This window comes from Urocitellus parryii (genome assembly GCF_045843805.1).
Source record: "Urocitellus parryii isolate mUroPar1 chromosome 12 unlocalized genomic scaffold, mUroPar1.hap1 SUPER_12_unloc_3, whole genome shotgun sequence".
NCBI lineage: Eukaryota > Metazoa > Chordata > Mammalia > Rodentia > Sciuridae > Urocitellus > Urocitellus parryii.
In genome coordinates this window covers 606,270-631,698 of record NW_027551760.1, presented here as the reverse complement: position 1 = coordinate 631,698, position 25,429 = coordinate 606,270, and the positions used below count along the sequence as shown (strand labels likewise).

General features: G+C 48.4%; 1 protein-coding gene across 2 annotated transcripts in view; it reads left to right on the top strand.

The window, feature by feature from the left end:
* Positions 1-25,429, top strand: part of Cnnm4 (cyclin and CBS domain divalent metal cation transport mediator 4) — a 39,148-nt gene that overhangs the window by 7,930 nt on the left and 5,789 nt on the right. Inside the window, exons 2-6 of one of the 2 annotated variants that reach the window (XM_026414054.2) lie at positions 21,737-21,880; positions 22,135-22,269; positions 23,223-23,392; positions 23,553-23,649; positions 24,944-25,006. In XM_026414054.2, coding sequence (XP_026269839.2) covers positions 21,737-21,880; positions 22,135-22,269; positions 23,223-23,392; positions 23,553-23,649; positions 24,944-25,006 — 609 coding nt within the window. The remainder of the gene's footprint in view (positions 1-21,736; positions 21,881-22,134; positions 22,270-23,222; positions 23,393-23,552; positions 23,650-24,943; positions 25,007-25,429) is intronic. The other variant, XM_026414055.2, reaches the window with a different exon arrangement.

The following is a 25,429-nucleotide window of genomic DNA, read 5'->3' as shown; positions in this document are numbered from 1 at the left end:
TGTTAGGGTTATTCAATCTCCTGGTGCCCATGAAGTCCCGGGCTAAGAGATTGTCTGGGGCTGCTGCTTCAACCAGCTCTGTTCCTGTCATCTGCCATGGGACACAGCTGCCCCCAGGTGCTGCCCATTTGAGCCAGTCCATCCCACCTGTCCTGTGACTCGGTTGTATCTGTCCTTGCACTTGACTGGCCTAGACCTCCTGTTGTGAGAGGCTTTGAGAGAGTCTGCATTCCTTGCTTCTATTCCTGTTTTATTACTAGATGATTTTATTTTTTATCAGTTTTTATTACTGATAGCCAGAACTTTAGAAAGGACACAAACGTCTCAACTAAACCAAACCACGAGCCTGACACCAACAAGGAACTACTTCAAATATTTTGATGTATCGTGATAACTGCATTAGAAATTCACTTTCATTGTTTTAGTTGAACAGATCCTACGGTAGGGCTGGAGACGCAGCTCAGTGGTGGAGCATTGCCTAGCCGGCTGGGCCCTGGGTTCCACCCCAGCACAAACTAAAACCAAAAACCTTGCAACCTACAGCAGGATCAAAACCATTTTCAGCTAGATGTGGTGATACAGGCCTGTGATCCCAGTGATTTGGTAGGCTGAGGCAGGAAGATTGCAGGTTCAAGGTCAGCTTCAGCTATTTAATGAGACCCTGTCTCAGAAAAACAGGGTTGGGGATGTAGCTTAGAAGTAGAGTGTCCCTGGATTAAGTCCTTAGTACCACCAAAAAAATTTTTATATATTCACTTTCTAGCCACACTTGCAGGTGGCTGCCACTCATGAGTTGTTCCCCATGATATCATTACGCACAATTTTGTGTCCTGTTTTTTGGAATGTAGTCTACAATGGTTGTTCAGATTGCTCCTTGGATAAGAAATGAAATATTTTCTTGTGCCCCGACCCCTATCGTCCTCAGCAGAGCCTCTTGTTGGGGACTGCGGGGCTCAGCAGGAAGGTGAGCCCAGAGGCCAGGTGTGCAGCACCAGCCTGTTTGGCTGGGGGTTAAGCTGGCAGCCCTGGAGCATTCCCCCGGGGTTACAGTCAGAGTGGCTTCCATGCTGCAGGGCTGATTTACTGTGACCTGGCCAGGGTTCCCGAAAGACTGGTTCCCCAGGCTCTTTGGAACGCCTGGTCTCCAGCCAGCAGGCAGCCTGCAACCTCCTCAGGAGGAGGATCCCTCCCCCAGTCCAAACAGGCTCACTCCCACACTTGTCCACACCCGCACATGTACACACACATACACACACACACACACACACACACACCACCCATGTGCACAGGAGGCAAGACACATGAACCTACACATTTCCTCCCCAACATGGGCACAGGCAGGCAGACACACACACACAAACACATATACACTCTTGAACACCCTTCCCCGTGTGCACAGGCAGGGGTGCTGCACACTCAGCCCTTCGTACACATAGGCTCACACTCACCTGCATGCACACCTGCACTGTAACAGGCAGCACTACTTTAAGCTCAAGTCTACCTCTCATCAAACTCTGCTAAGAGTTAAAAGTGAGTAAGGGGGGGGCGCTGGGGATGTGGCTCAAGTGGTAGCACGCTCACCTGGCATGTGTGGGGTTCGTTTCTCAGCACCACATAAAAAATTAAATAAAGATATTGTGTCCACCTAAAACTAAAAAATAAATATTAAAAAAAAAAGTGAGTGGTGGTAGGGCTGGGGCTGTGGCTCAGTGGTAGAGCACTTGCCCAGTGCAGGTGGGGCACTGGGTATGATCCTCAGCACCACATAAATGTAAAATAAAGATATTGTGTCCACCGAAAACTAAAAAATAAATTTAAACAAATGAGTAAGTGGGGCGCCTTTAATCCTAGTTACTCAGAGGCTGAGGCAGAAGGATTGCAAATGAAAGGCCAGCTCAGGCAACTTAGGAGGACCAATCTCAAAAATAAAATAAAAAATGGCTGGAGTGTAGCTCAATGATAGAGTACTTGTCTCGTACCCTGGGTTCCATCCCCTACTTGGGTGGGGACTGGTTCTTAAACCCACAGACAGCTCTACGATTGACACGATTGTATAAAAGAGAACCTTATAAAGTGTGGAGGCTGGACAAGCCTTATCACACAGTAAGAAATACCAACCCTTGAGACAGCTGGATTGTGGCTCAGTGGCAGAGCACTTACCTCACATGTATGAGGCACTGGGTTTGATCCTCAGCACCACATAAAAATAAATAAATTAAATAAAGGTGCTGCATCCATCAAAACTAAAAAAATTTAAAAAATTAAAAAAAAAGAAATACCAACCCAATGACTTGGGAGGCTGAGGCAGGAGGATCTCAAATGAAGGCTAGCCTCAGCAATTTAGCAAGACTCTGTCCCAAAATAAAAAATAAAAAGGGCTGGGGATGTGGCTCAGTGGTTAAAATGCCCCTGTGTTCAATCCCTGCATCAAAAAAGAAAAAAAAAAAAGAGATTCCAGCTGCGGGCAGGGCTGGGGATATAGTGTAATGACAGGGCACTTTGCCAGAATGCCCAGGCCCTGGGTTTGATCCCCAACACAAATAAGAAAAAAAAGAGAAGAAATGCTTCTACAGTCACTTTATTTCATAAAATGCTCAAAATAATGACTGACTCTTGGGATCAGAAAAAATTTTCCACAGTAGCTAGTGATTTGGTCATTGACACTGATGACTGTCTGCTCCGAGGGTTGCAGGACTGAAGGAGGTCAGGCATGCCCGGTACCGTATAATCATGCACTAAATATTAACTATTTTAACAATGATCCCAAAGCTGCTCCAGTGGTGCTGACACCAGCTCGTGGCCGCAGTGGCTCTTACGCACTGGCTCAGGTGGCAGGATGCCCCAGTGTCCAGGGTGGTGCCTCACTGAGAATCATGAACGCATGGAGCTCCAGAGAGCCCGCTGTGTAATTATACGCTCAAAGTCTCTCTGGCTTGGACCACAGTGGCTGCTTGTAAGGGAAACAATGCAGACTTCAAGGGAAAAAGTGTAGGCAAGAGAAACATTAGACCCAGGAAATGCTCCTCATTTAGTATGTTTTTCCTGCAAAATGGAAAATGTTGCCTGCCATCCTGATTCCCAGCACAGTCCTGTCCCAGCCGCAGGAGTTTCATTTGATGGTGGCTGCTGGGGAGACCAGGGAAAGGAGCTCATGGGGCTTCAGGTGCCAGTCCCATCTTTACTTGTTTGTTTGTTTTTCCTTTCAGGATTCACCAGCTCCATTTCCCTCCCCCTATCCCACCAGGGGAGGCAAGAAGGAGACCTCAGGGCACAAACACTCCCCTGGGGGCCCAGTCTCACCCTCACACACAAGACCCAGAAATGTTTTTTGTTTTTGTTTTGTAGTACTGGGGATTGAACCCAGGGTGCTTTACCACTGAGCCACATTGTATGAAAGAGGCACATTGTATAAAAACCCCTTTTTGTTTTTAGTTTGAGACAGGGTCTCACTAAGTTGCTGAGATTGGCCTCCAACTTGAAGTCCTCCTGCCTTAGCCTTCCAAGTCACTGGGATCAAAGGCTTGTGCCACTGTACCTGGCCAGAAATGCTTTTTGAGCCCAAGGCCTCCTGGGTGCTAGGCAAGTGCTCTACCACTCAGCCCTCAAGAATGCCTTTCATAGGTGTCCAAGGCAAGAAGGATGAGGAGGAGCACAGGTCCTGCTGCTTGGGGAAGATACTGGATGAGAAGATAACACAGAGCTCGCTCCTTTGAGGGAAAGAGACTGAGTTCTAGAAGGGGTGGAAAGCAGAGAGCTTAAAGAAGGCGGTGTCTGCAGTCATGACATTTATGGCATACTTACAATCCTGAGCACTGCAGATGGGGACTGAGGCTCACAGAGGCTGAAAAGTTGTCCCAGTGGCGTAACAACCAGGTGACAACCCCAGGCTCTTTGGCTTCAAAAGCCACGCTCTTAACCACTGTGTGTGTCACCTCTAAGCAAGACTATAGCTATTAAGAGACCAACTCGGGGGGCTGGGACTGTAGTTCATTGCCGCTTGCCTAGCATGTGTGAGGCACTGAGTTTGATCCTTAGCACCACATAAAAAATAAACAAAGGCCTGCTGTCCATCAACAACTACAAAAAAAAAAGAAAAAAGAAAAAGGAAAGAAAAGAGACCAACTGGGTGCCATGGCATGTGCCTGTAATCCTAGATACTCAGGAGGCTGAAGCATGAGGATCACAAGTTCAATTCCAGCTGTGGGCATTTGTTTTTGTTTTTGTTTTTGTTTTTTACCACTGAGCTGCATCCTCAGCCCTTTTGCTTTTTTGAGACAGGGTCTCAATAAGTTGCTTAGGGCCTTGTTAAGTTGCTGAGGCTTGCCTTGAACTTGGGATCTTCCAGTCTCAGCCTCCCAGGACTTTGGGATTAGAGGCATGCACCACTGCATCCAAGCCTGGGCATTTTAACAAGATCCTGTCTCAAAAAGGGGTGGGGTGGGGGCTGGGGATGTGGCTCAAGCGGTAGCGCGCTCGCCTGACATACGTGCGGCCCGGGTTCGATCCTCAGCACCACATACCAACAAAGATGTTGTGTCCGCCGAGAACTAAAAAATAAATATTAAAAATTCTCTCTCTCTCTCTCTCTCTCTCTCTCTCCTCTCTCACTCTCTCTTTAAAAAAAAAAAAAAGAGGCAATCTGCTCATTTAAAAAAAAAAAGGGGTGGGGTGTAGCTTAGTGTTAGAGCACCTGTGGGTTCAGTCTCCAGTTGTAAAAGAGAGAGAGACAGTGACAGAGACACACACACACACACACACACAGAGATTGGGAAATTTCAATAACTCTAGCCTGGAAAATTTACTGTCAGTTCTAGATTCTTTTAGAAAAGATTATTATTGTTGTTGAAGCACAATGTAGAGAAAAGCACATAAATCATGGAAAGCACAGAACAAGCTGTCCTGTATACGTACCACGAAACCCAAGCAGTACCACATCAGTCACACCCTAGAGCCATCCACACACTGTCCCAGTCACTGCCCTGTTCCCCAAATCATCACACGTTAATTTTTTCTATGTATATAAATTAAGTTAAATCCCAGCATCTCAGGAGGCTGCGGCAGGAGGATTGCAAGTTCAAAGACAGCCTCAGCAACTTTGTGAGACCCTCTCTAAAAAAAAAAAAAAGATCTTGGGGAAGAAAAAGTAAATCGTACAGTGGGTCTGGTGTCCTCTTCTGTGCCTGAGAGGCAGGCCCTGTACCACTGAGCTGCATCCTCAGCACCCCCTGGTGGTGGTGGGTCTTCTTCTTGTTCTTTTAAAATTGTCTGTAGTTGTCAAGGGACCTTTATTTAATTTTTATTTGTTTATATGTGGTGCTGAGAATCGAACACAGTGCCTCCAACATGCTAGACAAGTGCTCTATCACTGAGCCACAACTCCAGTCCCCTCCTGGTTCTTGTTAAGGTTAAGGTTATGGGCGTTCTCCATGTTGAGCATCACTCCAGTTTATTCTTTTTGAGGATCACAGGTTCGAGGCTAGCTTCAGCAATTTAGCGTCTCAGAATAAAAAAATAAAAAGAGCTGGGGTTTTGTGGCTCACAGGCCCGTAGGTTCAATCCCCAGTACCAAAAAAAGAATATGGACAACTCACATGATAGGCACCTCGCAAAAGAACATAGCCAAATGGACAATAAGCACATGAGATATGCTAGAGTATTCTGTGACGTATGTTCACCATGGTGGCACTGCAGCGTTTGGATTATTTCCAATATGGGACTGTTACAGATGCTGCTGCTGCAAACAACCTTGGCATGTCCCTTGAGGAATCTGTGATGCATTTCTCTTGGGAATATGCCTCGGAGTGGAAGTGCTAGGGCTAGGATACGGTACAGGAGATAATTTTCCCTAGTGCTATATCAGTTTATACTCAAATTGCCACCAGTGCTGGTATTACCAGCTATTTATTTTATTTTTGCTTTTCGAGTCAGTGTGTGGTAGTGTCTCATGTTTTTAATTTGGATTGTCTTAGTGACTAAGAAGGCTGAGCACTGTTTTTGTTTGTCCGTTTTGTGGTGCTTGGGATGGGACCCAGGGCCTCATGCACATAAGGTTAAAAGACAGAAGCTCTGGTTCTGCCCCTGAGGACATCCCTGCTCTAGCATATCTCATGTGCTTATTGTCTGTCTGGCTGTTTTCTTTTGTAAGGTGCCTATCATGTGTGTGGTCCATGTTCTTTTTTTGGTACTGGGGATTGAACCCATGGGCCTGTGAGCCACAAAACCCCAGCCCTTTTTATTTTTTACTCTGAGACAGGGTCTCACTAAGTTGCTGAAGCTAGCCTTGAACCTGTGATCCTCTGTCTCCGAAGTCGCTGGGATAACAGGAGTGGGCTACCATGCTCGGCCACATTTAGTATTTTTTTGTAGAGAACAGTCTATTCTGAACAATTTTTGTATATATGATACATTGTTACTAAATATAGTCACCATGTTGTACAGTAGAATTTATTCTTATTTGAAATTTTGTATCCTTTGAACATCTCCCCAATCCCCTCTCCCCGTTGACCCTTCCTGACTCTTGACTTAAGGTTTTTGTTTTTTCACTGGGGATTAAACCTGGACCTACCATATACTAGACTAGTGCTGCCCTCTTGGCCACACCCCCAGCCCTTCTCATGACTCTTGATGGCTTGAAGCTTTAAATTTTGGTATAGTTCAATTTATCAGCTTTTTCTTTTATGGATGCTTAATGTTTGGATATCCTGTTCAAAATTCTTTGCTAATACATGAGTCCTATGTTATCTTCTAGAAACTTTTGTTTATCTTTCTCATTTAGAGAAGTTTATCTTTGTGGGGTTTTTGTTATTGTTGTTGTTGTTTTGGTACCATTTCTTTTCTAGTGGGTACCAGGGGTTGAACTCAGGGGCACTTGACTAATGAGCCACATCCCAGCCCTATTTTGTATTTTATTTAGACACAGGGTCTCACTGAGTTGCTTAGCACCTTGCTTTTGCTGAGGCTGGCTTTGAACTTTCAATCTTCCTGTCTCAGCCTCCCGGCCACTGGGATTATAGGTGTGTGCCACCATGCCCAGCTCAGTTTTATTTTTTTCTAGGGATCAAACCCAAGGGCCTTATGAAGCTAGGCAAGCGCTCTTCAACTGAGTCGCCATCCTCAGACCCTCTCGTTTGTGATGTGCGCTCAAGGTTAAGACCTCTTTTCTTCTTCTCTTCTCTTCTCTTCTCTTCTCTTCTCTTCTCTTCTCTTCTCTTCTCTTCTCTTCTCTTCTCTTTTCTTTCTGTAATCCTCATGGATATCCAGCTACTCAGGGACTGGATAATGAGAAGACTCCCTTCTCACTGAGCTGTGGTGTATGGGGGCAGCTGTCTCTGGACTCTCTATTCCCCTGGTCTATTTATCTTTCTGTGCTCCACATTGACATAATTGTAGTAGCTTTAAAATAAGTTGATCTCTGGAAATATTAAGCCCTTTGTTCTGCTTCCAAATTGTCTTGGCTGTTCTTAGGTTTTCACCTGGAAATTTTATGGAATTGTACTGAATCTAGAAATCAACTGGAGATTCGACTTTTTTCCTTGTTCCTTTTTAGTGCTGGGGATTGAACCCAGGACCCTGTGCATGCAAAGCACATAACCTACCATTGAGCTATACTCCCAGCCCCATGACTTGACATTTTATAATAATCTTCCAGCTGGCAAACATGTTATCTCTTTATTATGTCTTCTTAATTTCTTTCTTTCTTTTTTTTTTTTTTTTTTTTTTTGATACTGGGAATTGAACCCAGGGGTGCTTAATCACTGAGCCACATCCCCAGCTCTTTCTTTCTTTCTTTCTTTCTTTTTTTTTTTTTTTTTTTTGAGATAGGGTCTCACTAAGTTGATGAGACTGAGGCTGGCTTTGAACTTGTGATCCTCTTGCCTCATCCTCCTGAGCCAGGTGTGTGCTGCCAAGCTCAGTCCGTTTTTGTTTTTTATTTTGAGACGGGCTCTCATTAAGTTGCTAAGGGTCTGCCTAAGTTGCCCAGACTGGCCTTGACCTTTCAATCCTCCTGCCCCAGCTTCCCAACCTGAGTCTCTAGAATTATAGGTGTGCACCCCCACACCCAGCTCAATACTGTTTTATTGTTTTCTGGGTAGAATTCTTTACATATCTTATCTTAGATTTATTCCTTGGTATTGATTATTTATTTTAAATGGGGTATTTATTTCCCAGCCCCACCTCCCCAAAAAAGTTTTAAAATGGGGTGTTTAACATTTATTTTTCCAGATATTTGTTGCAGGTTGTTCCATTGGCACCTTACCTGAGATATACTGAGGTTAGTTCTGATACAAGCCATTTGGTTAGCGTGAGACTGCAGTTTTAAGGGCTTTGTCTTCTACAAGAGTGCCCTTATTTCAGAGACCAGCTGCAAGTGGGGTCCCCTTCACTTTGCACTTTTGCTCAACCAGTTATTAATACAGGGGTCCTGTGGCCCCCTCAGATTCAATTTGTGTGTGTGTGTGTGTGTGTGTGTGTGTGTGTGTGTGTGTGCATGTGCACGTGGTGCTGGGGATCAAGCGCAGGTCCTAGGCATGTGCTCAAACGTGGAGCTACAGCCCAGCCCCTGTAATTCACTGGAACAACTCCCAGAATTTAGGAAGTCTCTGCACTTGGGTTTATGGTGTTGCTTGGAGGGATGCACACGAGGAGGGTCCTGTACTCAGCTTGTGGGGTTGTGGTGCTGCACCTTCCTCCTATTTCAGGGTGCTCACTGAGCTCTGGGGTCCAGAGTTTCTCATCAGGACATCATTACATAGGCACGATTGATTGAGTCACTGGCTCAGGCTTGACCTTAATCTTTAGTTCTCCCTCTAGGGAGGCAGGGGAGCTTGAAGCCCTAACCCTGTGATCTAGTGCTTGTTTTTTGGTGACCAGCCCTCATACTGAAGTCCACCTGAGTCATGTCACTAGAATGATAGAGACACTCCTATCACCCAGGAAATACCAAGGGTTTTTGAAGCTCTTTGCCAGGAACCAGGGTCAAAGATGAGGACCCCCCCCCCCGCCAGCCCCCGTTAGAACCCAGGGATTCACATATGCTAGGCTTGCACTCTACCACTCAGCTACATCCCTAGCCCTTTGGTGTTTTATTTTGAGATAGGGCCTCTTACTAAGTTGCCCAGTCTGGCCTCAAACTTGCGATCTCCTGCCCCAGCTTCCCCACTAGCTGGGATTGTAGGTGTGTGCTACCACGCCTGGCTCAGTATATTCTTTATACCACACAAATATAGAGAAGTAGAATTGGTTTTCATATATTGACCTTGCTCTAAATTCACCCAGGAGTTCTAATAATTCTTGCTTTAGATTGTTTTGGATTTTGTAGCCTATGAATGATGGCAGTTTTATTGACTTACTGCTAACCCTCCCACATCCTGTCTTGCTATTGTGGTTGTGTCACCTGTTAGGACACCTGAGATTGTGCCAAGCTGGTGCTCGTGGGCATCCTCCCCTCACCTCAGCCTTGGGGAGGCTCTCAGCATGGCTCCTTGAGGGCTGGCTGCAGCTTCGTGGCAGAGCGGTGGCCTGGCGAGCTGGCAAGCTGTGACCCCAGAACCACAGGAAAATAAAACAAAATTTTAAAACCCCTTGTCATTATGAATGATTCTGCATCAGTTAAGGCAATTCCCTTCTCTCTCAAGTTTGCTAAGGGCTTTTTTTTTTTTTGGACTAGTGATTAAACCTCGGGGTGCTTAACCACTCACTGAGCCACATGCCCAGATCTTTTTTAAAATTTGTTATATATGACAGCAGAACCCCAGATCATCTTATATTTTTTTTTTACTAGAGGCAGGGTCTTGCTAAATTGCTGAGGCTGGTCTTGAGCTCGCCATCCTTCTGCCTCAGCCTCCGAGCCCCTAGGGGACAGGCGCCCGCCCTGCTATGGGCTGTTAGGTACTGAATTTACCACGATTTTGGTTTTGTTTTTTGTTACTCTTGATTGAATGATTAATCTCCTTTGTTCTGTGAAATGCACTGATTTTGGGGGAAAGTTTTCCATTAGTAATTCTCTTGCCTCGGGTAAACCTCTGTGGTGCCAAGCTGGAAGTGCACTGACTTTTGAATGTTCATCTACAGATTTTTTTTGCGTGGCTGGAGTAAACCTGTCTTACTTATGATTTATTATCCTTTTTACACATCACTAGGTTTAATTTGCTAATATCTTTATTTAAAATGTTGGCACCTCATTCATGAGAGAGATAGGTCTGTAATTGTTTTTCCTGCTATTATGAGATGTCATCAGTTTTTTTTTTAATAGCAGGAAAAATAATTGTTTAATAATTAAGTCTTTTCCCTTCTTGTAATTAAATCTCTAGGTGAGCAGGTTTGAACATGGCGCATAGTATTCTGGTCTCTTCTCTCCCCTGCTCCTATGTCTGACGACCAGCACAGCCTCTCCATCCCCTCTGCTGCTGCTCTTGTTTTTCTTCATCTTTAGGTTTTGACATCAAGATCTGGAGTGATCTGAATAGTTTGTAAGCATCTAGAAACTGTGTATGATTACCAGGAAGGAACTAGGGTTCACTAAGGGGAAAAAAATGCTAGTTTTCATTTCGTCTGTGTGTGTTGGTGGGGGTTGAGTTCCCAGATTAGTTCGGTGTGCAGGCTAATCCCAGGCTAGATATATCTGGATTTCAGCAAAGTCGATAGCGCAATTTCCTATTAAATCTTCATGACCAGCACGGCACATGTAGGCTCCTTAATGATGGTCCAACTTTTAGGTTGATTTGCCTGTAGATTATTAGCAGGTGGCACAAGCAGGTCCAAAGAATGGGTGCTCCACAAGGCAGCCAGGGAGCCAGGAGCCTGTAAGCAGTCAAGCCAAGTCCTGAGGAGGGGGCTGCTGCTGGCAGGGAGGTTTGGGTGGGAGGCGAGAGGGTTGGGTGGGAAGGGCGGAGCAGTTTGCTGGAATCATCCAAGCACTAAAGAAGCTGGTGGTGCTGGTGGATGTCTGGGGCCCTCTCCTGGCCTCCTGAACTTGTTCTATGACCCCTGCCCAAGAACAGGGAGATAGAGTCAAATATATTTATACATAAAAATTTCCATATGGTAAAAAAGGGGGGCAGACACAATCAGATTGGGATTGTGTGTGTATGAGTATAATGAAATGTTTTGAGGCCATTCAATATTTTAAAATACTATTTGGGCTCAGTGGTAGAGTATTTGCCTAACATGGGTGAGGCCCTGGGTTCAATCCTAGCACCACAAAAGGAAAAGAAACAAAAACTTTTTAATGACATGGGAAAATAAAAAGAACATAAAATATTTAAAAAGCAGGGTATAGCCTAATGGCATGCATCTGTAATCCAGGGACTGACTGTCTTAAAATATAAAAAGATCTGGGGCTGGGGATATGGCTCAAGTGGTAGCGCACTCGCCTGGCATGCACAAGGCACTGGGTTCGATCCTCAGCATCACATAAAAATAAAAAAAAGATATTGTGTCCACCTAAAACTATAGTAAATATTAAAAATATATATATATAAAAAGATCTGGGGATATAGCTCAGTGATAAAGTGTCTATGGGTCCAATCTCCAGTACAAAAAAAAAAAAAAAAGAAAGAAATGAAGGAATACTATATATATATATATACACACACACACACACACACACATACATACATATATATACACACACATGTATGTATATATGTTCAACAGTACTTATTTGTAAGTCATATATATATACAGTACTTATTTGTAAGTCATATAAATAGTACTTATTTGTAAGTCATATATATATATATATATATATATATATATATATATAGAGAGAGAGAGAGAGAGAGAGAGAGAGAGAGAGAGAGAAACAATATTACAATATTATGTATGTATGTATTTTTTGGTGCTTGGGGTTGAACCAGGGTCCCACCACTGAGTCACACCTGCAGTGTGGCAGAATTATAAATGATCTTAGTTTCCTTTTTTCCACTTTTGTTACCAATATCAGAAAAAGTAAAAATTAGTGAGGTGTGAAAATAAAATTGTAAGAAAATTGGAAATTAGCACACTGGATAGTTGAGGATTTAAATGTTTTTAAAAAGATTTGATAATACTATTGTTTTGCTTTTTAAAAAGAATCCTTTGAAATACCTACTGAAAAGTGAAATATTTGCAGGTATAATTTGCAGATTCTTAGATAAAATTAGGGCTTTGCTTCAAAATAAGCCAGTGGAGTGAGTGAGTGGGGGTAAATGGGAAACAAGACCAGTTGTTAATTATTTAAAATAGGTGAGGATGTAATTATGTTATTACTTCTACTTTTACATATGCTAGAATTGTCCATAATAAGAGGTTAAAAAACTAGAGACTGTTGACTAGATGAAAAGGCGTGAGGACCTGTCCCCACTGTGAGGGAGCAGTCTTAGGGTGTGTAATCTGTTTTCTTCAGCTTCGTGATCCCTGGGGTGCTAGAGTGGGCAGACTGTTTGGACTAGAAGTCCCAGTTCTGTACCCAGCCTGATCACCTGCCTGGCCCTGGACATGGCTTCTCTAGGCCTGTGAGGAGAGAGGTCCATATAGGGGCATCTCCTTGGCCCCTCCCGGGAGCATGTTCACCAGGACAGATTGGTAGGCAGGGAGAGGTGGGCAGGACTGGGCACCTACGAGGGTGTTACTAAGCACAGGAGCAGCTGAGACAGGACCATCTTTATGAGGCTGTTTGTTTTTTTTAAACAGGTCTCTCTACATTGGCCAGGCTGGCCCCAGACTCCTGAGCTCAAGAGACCCTCCTGCCTTAGTCTCTCAAGCAGGTGGAACCATGGGGCTCTTCTAAAGGGTGTTTTCCAAAGTTTTAATCATGTACCCCATTAGGAAAAAAATTTTAGTTTTTTTTATGTTATACCTGTACTATTAGACTACTGCATATTACAAAACAAGCCCACATTTTTTACACATTTTTTAAATATATATATTTTTAGTTGTAGTTGGACACAATATCTTCTTAATTTTTATGTGGTGCTGAGGATCGAACCCAGCGCCCCACACGTGTGAGGTGGTGCTCTACCACTGAGCCATGGCCCCAGCCCCACACACACACTCTTTAAAGTTAATGATGAAATACCCATGTTTAGGGGCTGGGGATGTGGCTCAAGCGGTAGCGCGCTCGCCTGGCATGCGTGTGGCCCGGGTTCGATCCTCAGCACCACATACCAACAAAGATGTTGTGTCCGCCGAAAACTGAAAAATAAATATTAAAAAAAAATTCTCTCTCTCTCTCTCTCTCTCTCTCTCTCTCTCTCTCTCTCTCTCTCTCTCTCCTCTCTCCCCCCACTCTCTTTAAAAAAAAAAAAAAAAGAAAGAAACACCCATGTTTAAATGTCTTGCTAATAGTTATCACTTCATGTCTGCAGCCTAAAGTCTGAACTCTCTCAGAGCACAAAACGCACTTACAATGGATTCATTATTCATGACAGTGGCTGTGAGCCTGTTTCAGACGGTTTCCTTAACAATTGTGGATTTGGGGCCTGCCAGCCACAGCCAGCCCCAACAGGATGGTTAATTGTGTTTCCCAGCTGGGGCTGACAAAGGCCTCCTCTCAACCTGACAAAGGCTTGGGGTTGCTTGATGGTGCCCCTCAGCCTGTTTCTGTGCAGGGGTCACATTAACCGCTGTCTGTCTGGCCAGGGTTCATTTGGCCAGCAGTGGAAGGCTTAGGGAGGGAGAGTGCAGGCCCCTTCTCCTGGGCCCTCTAGACCGGACAGGGCCCATTGTGCAAACAAAAGTAAAACTTGTTTATTTTGGATTAGGAAACAAGTGTAAACAGAGCCTGGGACAAGTGCCCCCTGGGAATCTGCTTTGACAGGTTCCAGGTGGTCCTCACATGTCACATGTGGTGTGGTGTCCTGTCCTGGTGTTTTGTCTTGCTCAGAGTGGCTGGGCAAATTCTTTAGGAGTCCTTATCATTCTGTGTTGATCTTATTTTTTTATTTTTATTTTTTAGGTACTGGGGTTTAACTTGGGTGTGATTACCTCAGAGCTACATCCCGAGTACATTTTATTTTTTTATTTTTAGACAGGGTTTTGCTCAGCTGCCAAGGTTGGATTTGAACATGTGATCCTTCTGCCTCAGTTTCCTGAATTGCTAGAATTACAGGTTTGCGCCTCTGCATACAACTGCCAGACAGGTGCCGCTCTGTGTTCCCGGGACATGGTAGGGGAAAAGACAAGGGCGGAAGATGCATATTACATTTCTTAATTAAAAAGTAAAAATAAAAGTTATATATACATATGTAGAGTACATAGATAAATTATTATTACTGTAATATTATTATTAGTAGTAGTCATAATAGTAGCAGAACCAGAGATTTAACCCAGGTGTGCTTAATCACTAAGCTACATCCCTAGCCCTTGATTAATTTTTATTTTGAGACAGGCTCTTGCTAAGTTGCTTGGGGCCTCCCTAAGTTGCTGAGGCTGGCCTTGAACTTGAGATCTTCCTGCCTCAGCCTCCTGAGCTGCTGGAATTATAAGCATGTGCCACCATGTCTGGCTTATTATTATTATTTGAAGTTGGGGGTCTTGCTGTGTTGCCCAAGCTGGTTCAAGTTTTCCTCCTGTGAAGCTGGGACTACAGGTTTGAGCCACCAGATCTAGCCAACAGTAATATATTTATCGTAAAAATGTAGAAATGTTTAGAAAAGTAGAAATGTGGCTCAGTAGTAGAGCACTTGCCTAGCAAGCATGAGGTGCTGGGTTTGATCCTCAGCGCCACATAAAAATAAACAATAAAGATATTGTGTCCACATAAAACTAAAAATTAAATATAAAAAAAGAAATGATTAAAAAATGAAAGTCACTGTTACCTCACTTCCCCAAACATGAATATTTTGTATTTTCTTTTAGTAAGTCAGCAGTAAATTATACTGTTTCCCACCCCATGAAAGTGGTATTTGTAATCCTCCCCACCCTCTGTAGGGGCATTGAACTCAGGTGCTCTGCCACTGAACTACATCCCCAACCCTTTTTATTTGGAGACAGGATCTTGCTAAGTTGTCCAGCCTGGCCTTGAACTTGGGATCCTCTGGCCTTAGACTTCCAGTAGCAGGATAACAGGTGTGTGCCATCATACCTGGCAGAAAGTAACATTTTTATCATCTCTTGATTATAAAAGTAAAAATAAAAAAAGAGTACATGTTGAGTGCATTAAACAAAAGTGAACAAGATTAGTGATCACTCCATCTGAACTGTTTTGTAACTTGCTTCATATATACCGTGAATCACTGTCTCTCAATAAATTCAGGTCTGAGTCAGCCTTTTTAGTGGCTGTAATATTGTGTTGTAAACTGCATTGGATGGACCCTCCTGGGCACTCCTTGCAAGCTGTTTTAGTGTTAAGGTCACTTCTTAGGAGTAGAAGAAAGAGCTGGGTCCAAGGTCATGTACATTCTACATTCTGACGCACATGGCATATGTATGCCTCAAGAAAAAAGTTAAGCTCCTAGCAGTAGAGACTAGTTCTTCCACCAACACAGTTTACCAATCTATTAAATTTTGGCTAGGGGCTGGGGATGTGGCTCAAGTGGTAGCGCGCTCGTCTGGCATGTGTGCGGCCCGGGTTCGATCCTCAGCACCACATACAAACAAAGATGTTGTGTCTGCCAAAAAATAAAACTAAAAAATAAATATTAAAAAAAAAAAAATTTGGCTAATGATAGGTTAAAAAACAACATTTTAGCGGGGCACGGTGGCGCACACCTGTAGTCCCAGCAGCTCAGGAGGCTGAGGTAGGAGGATTGTGAGTTCAAAGCCAGGCATTAAGCAACCCAATAAAATACAAAATAGGGCTGGGGATGCAGCTCAGTGGGTAAGTTCCCCTGAGTTTAATCCCTGGTACCCCGCAAAACAACAACAACAACAACAAAACAACAGTTCATTCGAAAAAAATTTATTTCCTTGTTTTTTAAAAATATTTATTTATTTTTTTAGTTGTAGTTGGACACAATAACTTCATTTTATTTATTTATTTTTATGTGGTGTTGGGAATCGAACCCAGGTCCTTGCACATGCTAGGTGAGCGCTCTACCCCTGAGCCACAACCTAGCCCTTCCTTGGTTTTAATTTATAATTATTTGTAATTAAGCTGGTAGCTTTCCTACTTCATTTATAGAGGCTTGTTTAAAACAGTGCTGCTACGCCACTTAGTCCATTGCCTTTCATTGAATAATCTCTTTATTTCCTCTAGACTCAAAATGCCAGATTTATTCCATACAGTATTCCCAGTATGATGGAGTTCATTTCTGAACGCTTTCATTGTTCTCTCCAGTATGCGCTGTTTAGTCACTGTGGTCTTATAATACATTTTACTTTGTATTAAAATCAAGGGGCCAGTGTGGTGGCATTCACCTGAGGTGCCAGCTATTCAGGAGGCTGAGGCAGGAAGAACACTTGAGCCCAGGGGTTGGAGGCCCACCTGGGCAACATAGACTCCACCTCAAAAGTAAATTAAGTGAAATAAAGTGAAAGTCCTCCTCAGTACTCTTTTAAGTTGCATCTTGACTCAATGGTCCCCGTCCTGGTCCTCCCAGGCACCCCTCCGGGGTAAGTGTCCCACCCCTGGGTGGCGGAGTGCTGCAGCCACAGGGAGGTCTGCAGCCCTGCTGTGCCCTTCCAGGCTTTGGGAACCTGTGACAGTCTGGGCCGCCTGCCGTGCCTTTGCGCCTCCTCTTCTCTGGAGCTCGGGTGTTGCTTGCCAGGCTGCTGCAGCCTCCCGGGCTCCAGGCCTTGGCCTAGTCTGACTGTCCTGACCAGCAGCTGCCTCCCGGGAGAGAGGGAGCCAGGGGGATGAGCTCTGCCAGGCGTTTGGGTGAACCTGCCCAAGGCCGGAAGCCAGGGGGCTGGTCTCACTTTCCTACCCTGGTTCTTGCTGGGATGGGCTGCTGCCCCCCTGCAGGTTGAGGTCAGCACTAATAATAGCCAGCTTAATCCTGCCCAGGTCTGGGTGAAGGCCAGGAAACCAGAGTGCCCCGCCATCTGTGGATGCCGACCATGGGGGGACCTGGGAGCCCAGGGCCTGTCCTGGGAACCTGGGACTGGAACTTGCTGGGAGACCCAGCGAGGAAGCCACCCAGGACACCCTCTCAGGTGCTAGGACCCTTGTCCTATCTGGACCCTGTTGTACCCCATGGGAAAGGCAGCTGGAGCTGGTGAGTGGAAACCCCTGTAGGGCCCTTGTGGACTTTGGAACCCAGCACATGGTGATGTGTTTCCTTATGGTCTTTGAGGAACTCTGAAAAACATTTTATGGGAGGGAGGAGGACATGGAGTTTGCTAAAATAAGCATCGCACAGGGTGGGGGCTGGGCTTTCTGGGCCTGGAGCCTTCCTTTCTGTCTCCAGCGAGGGTGGGGAGCCCCTGGACCCCCGTGAGCCTGAGGCACAAGTGCTGTGTGAGGAAGCCATGGGGTCAGGGTGGGCAGTGAGGGCTGGCAGGGGCACCCAGGGCAATGTGTGCGCCCAGGCAGGAGGATGAAGAGGTGACGTGGGAAGGCAGGAGCAGGAGGGGCTGCTGGGGACTCAGGGCAGCCGGTCACTCCTTGCCCTCATTCGTGACCTGACCCTGTGGGAAGAGGCTGCTGGCCGGCAGGTTTCTGGAGGCTTCACCTGTAGCTCTTGGACTAGGGAGGGAACAGTCCTATTTGGCTACTTCTGGACAAAGGACAGCAGAGGGTGGAGTGGGCGAGCATGCCAGGCGAGGCCTGGAGGAGACGCTGGGCAGCCAGGGCCGTGCCTCCTCTCTGGGGTCCCGCTGGCCCAGGCTCCCCTCTGGAGCAGTGCTTGCATGTAGGAAGGGCAGGAAGCCGAAGGCCCAGGGAAGCAGCATTAGAGTGGTTTTGAAATTGCTTGTAATGTATGGTTTCTTTCTGATTACAAAATCGTGTACTTGATTATGGAAAGTTTGGAATTTCTATATAGGAAAATATAAAAAAGGAAAAAGAATCAAAATGTCAACAATTGCCCAGTGTGGTGGTGCACACCTGTAATCCCAGTGGCTCAGGAGGCTGAGGCAGGAGGATCATGAGTTCAAGGCCAGCCTTAGCAAAAGTGAGGTACTAAGCAACTCAGTGAGACCCTGCCTCTAAATAAAATACAAGATTGGGCTGGGGATGTGGCTCAGTGGTTGAGGACCCCTGAGGTCAATCCCCAGAACCCCCCCATGCCCCCCAAAAGTCAACAATATCATATGGTTCAGCCAGATAACTATAAGTTTTGCTATGTTTCCTTAGTTTCTACTTTGGAAAAAAAAAAGTAGAATTTTGGCTCCAGAAGTGTTATTTAAATTTCCATGCTCCATTGGTCACCCCAGCCACCCCCAAAATCCGGTAATCCAGTGGAATGGACAGCACTAGTAAAATGAGGGAGCTCAATGAAATAAAATTTTGTGTAGGAATCTATAAATGACAATCATAAATCCAAGGTCTAAGTTGATTTACTTAAAAAAACCAACCAACCATGGGGAGGGGGCAGTGCCAGGGCTGGACATGCCCGTGAGCGCTCTACACCACGCTCCCTCGCCACCTCTCGCCGCCCCCTTGCTCCCCCGTAGTTTACATGCTAAGTCAGCAGTGGTTCCGAAGCAGAGACACTTCTAAATTGCTGAAATCCAGAGTATTTCTGTCTCCAGTCTGCACCCTTTGTCTTCCTTCACTGGCTGAAGAACATAGAGGGTGGCGGGCGGTGGTGGTGGGGCTGGGTGTCCCTGAGCTTTCTCCTGGTGGTGTTAGGTTCAAGGCTCAGTCCCCAGTTGCAATGAGGAGTCTGGGGACACAGGAGGAGCAGGCCTGTGCAGACTTATGGGGTGTCTTGACATAAGCTTGTATTTAAATCATGAGGCAAGAACGAGGTGCGAGGTCTGAGCCCCAGGACCCTTCGGCAGTAAGGGATCAGGGAGAAGGAGCCGCTCAGGAACCATGTGTCCTGGTTGCCAAGTGGGTGGGGAGGTTTACAGGAGGCGGGAGGTCACCTGAGAAGGAGACAGAGCCATTGGAGGTCATCGGTGACCTTGACAGGAGGTTCTCTGGCCAAGGAAGAGGAAGGTTCTTCCAGGACAAAAAAGATGTCCCTCTGGGTAGACAAATTAGAAAAGACAACCAGCTGAGGGCCTCCGGCTGGCCCAGGAGAAACTGACAGACTGGCCCCTTGCCCAGGAACTCTTGTGAGGGGCCCAGCTGACCAGCTACCAGTAGCACCAGTGCTGGAAGCACTGAGCACAGAGCAGGGCCAAACTGTGCCTGGTGCCCAGGGTGCACACTTAGGAGGTTCCTGTTACACGTGTGGCAGCCACCAGCAGGGGCCTGCTCATAGCGGCAGATCCAAAACCCAGGAAGGGCCCAGAGAAGGCAGGAGGGCTGGTGCGGCTGGCTGTGCCTGGAGTTAGCTCCTTCCACCCCAGTGGGCATTTATGTCCTTTAGGGAAACTGCCCGCCTTCCCCTGGGGCTCGGTGCAAGTGACTGTGTGTTGGTGAGACTTGGTGCCTGGAGGGCAGCTCTGTGTTTCAGGGAGGAAGGGCCTGCTCCTGCTATTCCTGACAGCAAAGTGTTGTCCCCTGACCATTGTCAGAAGCCGTACCCCATTCCCAGGGGCTGACACTGTGGCAGCCGGAGGCCCAGAGGGTCCTCATCCACCCTAAAGATGGCAGCACTTTCTCTTTGTCCCTTAAGTTTTTTTTTTTTTTGTCTTTGTGTGTGTGTGTGTGTGTGTGTGTGTGTGTGTGTGTGTGTGTGTGGTGCTGGGGATGAGCCCAGGGCCACTAGATTGCTAGGCACGTGCTCTCCATTGAGCTTTACCCGGCTCTGGTCTTTTTTCTTATTTTTTTAAAATATTTTTTATTTATTTATCGGTGGACATAACATCGTTGTTTGTATGTGGTGCTGGGGATCGAACCCGGGCCGCACACATGCCAGGCGAGCGCGCTACCGCTTGAGCCACATCCCCAGCCTGGCTCTGGTCTTTTTTCAATGATAAAAGTGAAGCTTGTTGCTGGGCGTGGTGGCGCACCCCTGTAATCCCAGCAGCTGTGGAGTCTGAGGCAGGAGGATTGCGAGTTCAAAGCCTGCCTGGCCAACTTAGTGAAGCCCTAAACAATTTAGGGAGACCCTGACTCAAAATTGAAAAAATTAAAGGGACTGGGGATGTGGCCCAGTGGTAAAGTCCCTCTGGGTTAAAGTCCTTGATACCACCAAAAAAAAAAAAAAAAAAAGTGAGGCATGGGCCTGTCAGATAGAATGGTACAGAAAGGGGTAATAGGGCTCTACCCACAGAGGTCCTCCAGAGGGCACCCTGTCACTGCCTCCAGGTGTCTCTGGTCCCGCTTAAGCCCCCTAGCTCCTTTGCTCCTGTGCAGCTGGGTGGTGCTGTGTCCCGAGACTTGTCCTCTGGGGGCACATCTGGGGTTTCTTCCATCCAGCTCCCGCACATTCGCCCTAAAGCAGGGCCCCTGCCAGGATGGGCCTCGTGGCTTTCGATTTAGGAGGTTTTGGTTTTGGAGAGGGGTTGCCGTGAGCCCCCTTTGGTGTCCTCGTGCTTTTGTGATAGTCATATCTCTGTGGGACAAATTCCTAAAAGGGGAATTCCAAAATCCAAGGGAGAGACCCTTAATTTTGAGGCGTGCTGCCCTGTTAGCCTCCTGTGCACTCCTGCCCCCTAGCTGGAGTGGGTGAGGGCCTGTTGTAGCCCACCCCCAACACTGGCATGACCAATAAGCTTTTGGGGGACTGCCATCCTAGAAGGTGCTAAAGCTATCTTCTTTAATTCGTTTCCATCTGGTGACATAGTTATCTGGCTGCCCAGGCGCCCTCCCTAGGGGACACTCCAGTGTCCTGCCTCCAGCAGGTGCAAAGACCCAGATGACGGATGCCGGAGTGTGGCCCTGCACTCTTGTGCTTGTTGGCTTATCTCTGGGAAGACACCAGGGACTTCATGATGCGTCCAGTCCTGATGGTTCTGTCCAGCACGGTACTGAAACCTCCGTGCATATCTTAGTGACGGTCATGTGTGGGTACAACTTCCAGAAGCAGCTTTCCCCTGTGGCATGCAGGGACCCGAGTTCACAGGTCCCTAGGGCTTTCCCTGGAGGCTATCAAAACACTTCCATGTCTAGAGTTGGGCCAAGCCCTTCTTGGTGTTCCCCTATAGTCACTTGCTGGGTCTGGGGACACAGAGCAGGACAGATGCTCCAGAAGAGCCCAGGAAGCCCTGACACCTCCAGAGCCTCCCCAGAGCTACCCCACCTGCTTCCCAGCTCCCTTGCTCCTGGTGGAAGGGAAGGCCTCGGGCTCCTGCTGGCTCACCTGCTAAGGAGCCAGAGGAGCGTCTTGGCGTGGGACAGTTTAACACCCTGTGTCCACGCAGGGCGAACAGCAGTGGGCCTCCAAGGCCCTGGGGCATGGGCAGCATCAGACCATCTGTCCAGCTGGCACACATGCCTCCACTGTCTCCCTGTGCCCTCCCAGTGTGGGTCTGTCCCCTCTGGAGACCCAGGAGCTCTGGGAAACGGCCCCAAGCAGCTTTGTCACTTTCAGCCCCTGTCAACACATGATCCTTAGTGCGAGGCCTGTAGGACACTTTGGGGCTTCCTTTTCATGAAAGCAGTATGCCTGCCACAGGAACGTCAGGAAATACAGAAAAGGAGGGGGCCACCAGTGACGCCTCCCAGCTACTCACGGCCCTGAGTGTTGACATTTTTGTTGGGGAAGTCTCATGCCTGGTCCCTGTGCTGGTCTGACTCAGTGCACTGTCCCCACAGGGAAGTCCCACCTGGCCATTGTGCAGAAGGTGAACAACGAGGGCGAGGGCGACCCCTTCTATGAGGTGCTGGGCCTGGTCACCCTGGAGGACGTCATCGAGGAGATCATCAAGTCCGAGATCCTGGACGAGTCGGACACGTACAGTGAGTCCAGCACTCTCCACAGGCCCTTTGCTTGAGTCTGGAATCATGCCCCAGGGGAAGGCGGAGTGCGGGTACAGGGTGGCCCTGGTCACCAGGCTCCCTGCTGGTGGGCTGAGCTGGGCGCGCCTGCCGAGCACATGGAGGAGGCCACCTTGGCTCCTTCTGGCCAGAGGGCGCGGGAGCTGGGGTCAGGCTCCAGTCTTTTCCAGGTCCTCAAGGGATAGCAACCTCAGTTCTAGATCTTTCCCTTGCAGCTGACAACCGAAGCCGGAAACGGGTGTCTGCAAAGAACAAGCGTGATTTCTCCGCCTTCAAGGATACTGACAATGAACTCAAAGTCAAGATCTCTCCTCAGCTGCTTCTGGCTGCCCATCGCTTCCTGGCCACAGGTAGGAGCAGGAGGCCCTTCCTTTGTCGGTGGAGTTAGTTACTGGAAGGGGGCTGTGGTGGGTGCAGGGTCAACACAGCTGCTTTGGGAGGGCCATCCCTGGGACTCTCCTGCAGTCTGCTTGCTGTCCCTGGGCTGCTACTGCAAACTTCTACAGAAGGCCTGGGGGAGTTTTGAAAATAAGTGGTGAGAAAGGAACTCCTTAGGCGCTCACCTGGGTGCCCCCAGCCCACTGAGGCTTGTGGAGAGGTAAGGAAAAGGGACCCTTGCACTGGCAGTGGGTCCTCTGGGTGCAGCCCACACCCCTGGCGCTGCTACTCTGCACTGAGAAGCCTGCTCTAGCTCTCTTCCCCTCTTCCCTGCCCTCACCTCTGTGTGTACTGGTTCCCACAGGAATTATCTCTAGATCAGTGACATTTCTCTCTTCTGACCCCTGATTCAAAGCTCCCATGGGGACCCAGGTGACAGTTTAGAAAAAACCTGCCTACTGCATCCCCTCTCCCCCAGTCCACCTTCCTTCCTAGCCCTCACTTGCTAAGAGTGCCATGAGTCCTTCTGCTTTGTTTTCATAGGAGCTCTTCCTAAGCACTGGCCACAGGCCAGGATTGTGTGAGAGTGGTCTATGCGTGTTAGCCCACTAACCTGCAGCACCCTGTGAAGTTTTTATCCCCATTTTACAGATGAGGAACCTGAGACTCGGGTTAAGTCATTTGCCCAAGGTCACAGGCTCTTAGTACAGAAACCTCACTTGGAGGCCCAGAAGCCTCACTTGGAGGCCCTGCAGGCTGACAGTCTTGGGGTCTCAGCAGGGAAGTCAGGTGCACACCCTTCCTGGGAGGTGTGGCCTGAAGGAAGAGCTCAGCAGGGCGGAGCCATCCCAGGCCAAGTAGCGGCTGCAGTGCAGCAGTGGCCCAGCCCCAAGCCTCCAGTGAAGTCTCTTCTCTTCTCCCACAGAGGTGCCCCAGTTCAGTCCCTCTCTGATATCAGAGAAGATTCTGCTGCGGTTGCTCAAGTACCCAGATGTCATCCAGGAGCTCAAGTTTGATGAGCACAACAAGTACTACGCCCGCCACTACTTGTATACCCGGAACAAGCCGGCCGACTACTTCATCCTCATCCTGCAGGTGAGCACTGCCGTCCTGGACCCAGGCTGCCTGCCCACACCACTCTGCCAAGATGCTGGGGATGCGCAGCCCTCCCTTGACTTCCACATGCCCCGCATTGTCCTCTGCCCCACCCAGTCCTCATTCCCCTCTGTTGTAACACTGACCCGTGTTCTTGCAGGGGAAGGTGGAGGTGGAGGCAGGCAAGGAGAACATGAAGTTTGAGACAGGCGCCTTCTCCTACTATGGGACCATGGCCCTGTCCTGGGTCCCCTCTGGTGAGTCACTGGGCTGGGGCTGGGTTGTCCTCCTGCTCACGGAAACCGAGTGCAGATGACTTGGGAGGGGAGGCTTCTGGGGCCTAGACAAGGTGGTCTGGGGAATAGAGTGGTGTGCGCCCTTGGAGGCCCGGGGAAGAGATGAGGGTTTGGAGCAAAGGCCTGGGGCAGCGGAGGGAGCCGTGCCGAGGTGTAAGACCAGCCTGCCTTGGGAGAGGGCCATGAGGATGCATCGGGAGCCCCTAGAGCTGCAGGTATTTGGCTCTGACAGGAAGTGGGAAGCAGTCAGTGGCCTTCGATGTGGGGAGCACGATGAAATTAGAGTGGACTGGCCCGGGCCCCCACTGACCATCACAGCAGGCACAGGGTGGGAGGCAAGTTGAAGTGAGGACGGGGATGGGGAGTGGGTGTCCAGAGTTCCTGTCAGTCACCAGATCAGCCTATTGTGAGGTGGGTGCTGGTGAACTTGGCTTTTCAGGGGCTCAGCCTCTGCCTTTTGGTCAGGGTTGGTTCTGATGGAATAAAGGGATTTAGGGACTGAGAAAAGGGGATGCACCCCCTCAAAGACAGTTACGATCTGAAGAAGAGCCTCTTCAGTGTCCTTAGCTTCTCTGATTCTGGGTGACTCAGACTTTTCTGCCTGAAGGCTGAGTGGCTCTGGTGGGTGCCTGGCGCTGTAGGTGAAGCCCGCATCTCACCCTGCTCCTCCACCCTCCTGCCATGGAGGCTCTTGCAGGCCGAGAGCAGTCCCTGTTGGTGCTGGAACAGGCAGGCTCCTGGAGAACTTCTGTGCTGGCCTGTCACTGTCCTTAGACATTCAGAACCCTGTGCGGGGGCCAGAGCACCCATGACTGCCAACATGCAGCTCAGCCCGTTTCCTCTGCCCCCCGCCGGGATGAGCCAGGGCACTGCAGGGTCCTGGGGGTGAGAGACAGGGGGCTCCTGAGCTGGGCTCTGGAGCAGGTGGGCTGCTCTCTGCAGCTCAGCTTGGCCGAGCAGCCGGGGCAGTGAGCAGGGCAGCAGGCCTGTGAGCCCTTCCCAATGCTGCTGGAGGCCACACAGCTCCCATTTGGAGTGACCAGGAGGAAGGGGAAATGGCCTCAGCACACTGGGCCAGCTCTGCCTCTGCACAGGGCTCCTTGGTCTGCCTAGAGCACCCCTCCTGTCAGAGCCCTCCCACCCTGCCCAGAGCAGACTGGCTCCTGTCGGGTCTGCCTCTCCGTCCTATTCCTGTGGCTCTGTGTCCTGCCTCCTGACCCTGCAAGGTCACTGACCTCCTCTTCTCTTGCTCCAGTTCCTTCCACCCAGGCCGGGTGTCCGCTTGGCAAGCGGAACTCGCTGCTGTCCTGGCTCTCAGGTAACACAGCATGCGAGGAGTTCACACTGCCACCTGTCGTCCAAGCTGCGCACTGCACCTACATTAACCCTGCCCCCAGGCACCTGGGCATTCCACCGGGACACACTTGGTGGCCAGCTGGGTCCTTCCTCTGGTTGGTCTAGTGTCCAGTTTCTAGATGGCTTTGTCTCAGTCCTGAAAGGGTCCCTTAGTCTTTGAGAAGGCACCCCCAAAAAACCCTTGGCCAAGCCAAGGTATACCTTCTGGAGGGGATGAGCCCAGCCGCTTGGCACCCTGCTCCAGGCTGCTCACAAGCCCCACAGGATGACGTTATCTTTTCACCTGAGACACTTCCGGCCCACCCTCACACCTGCCACTTGGTGCTCAGGTCTGTCACCTGCTGGCCATGCCCTCAGGCCAGGCAGCAGCAGGCATGCGGAGGAG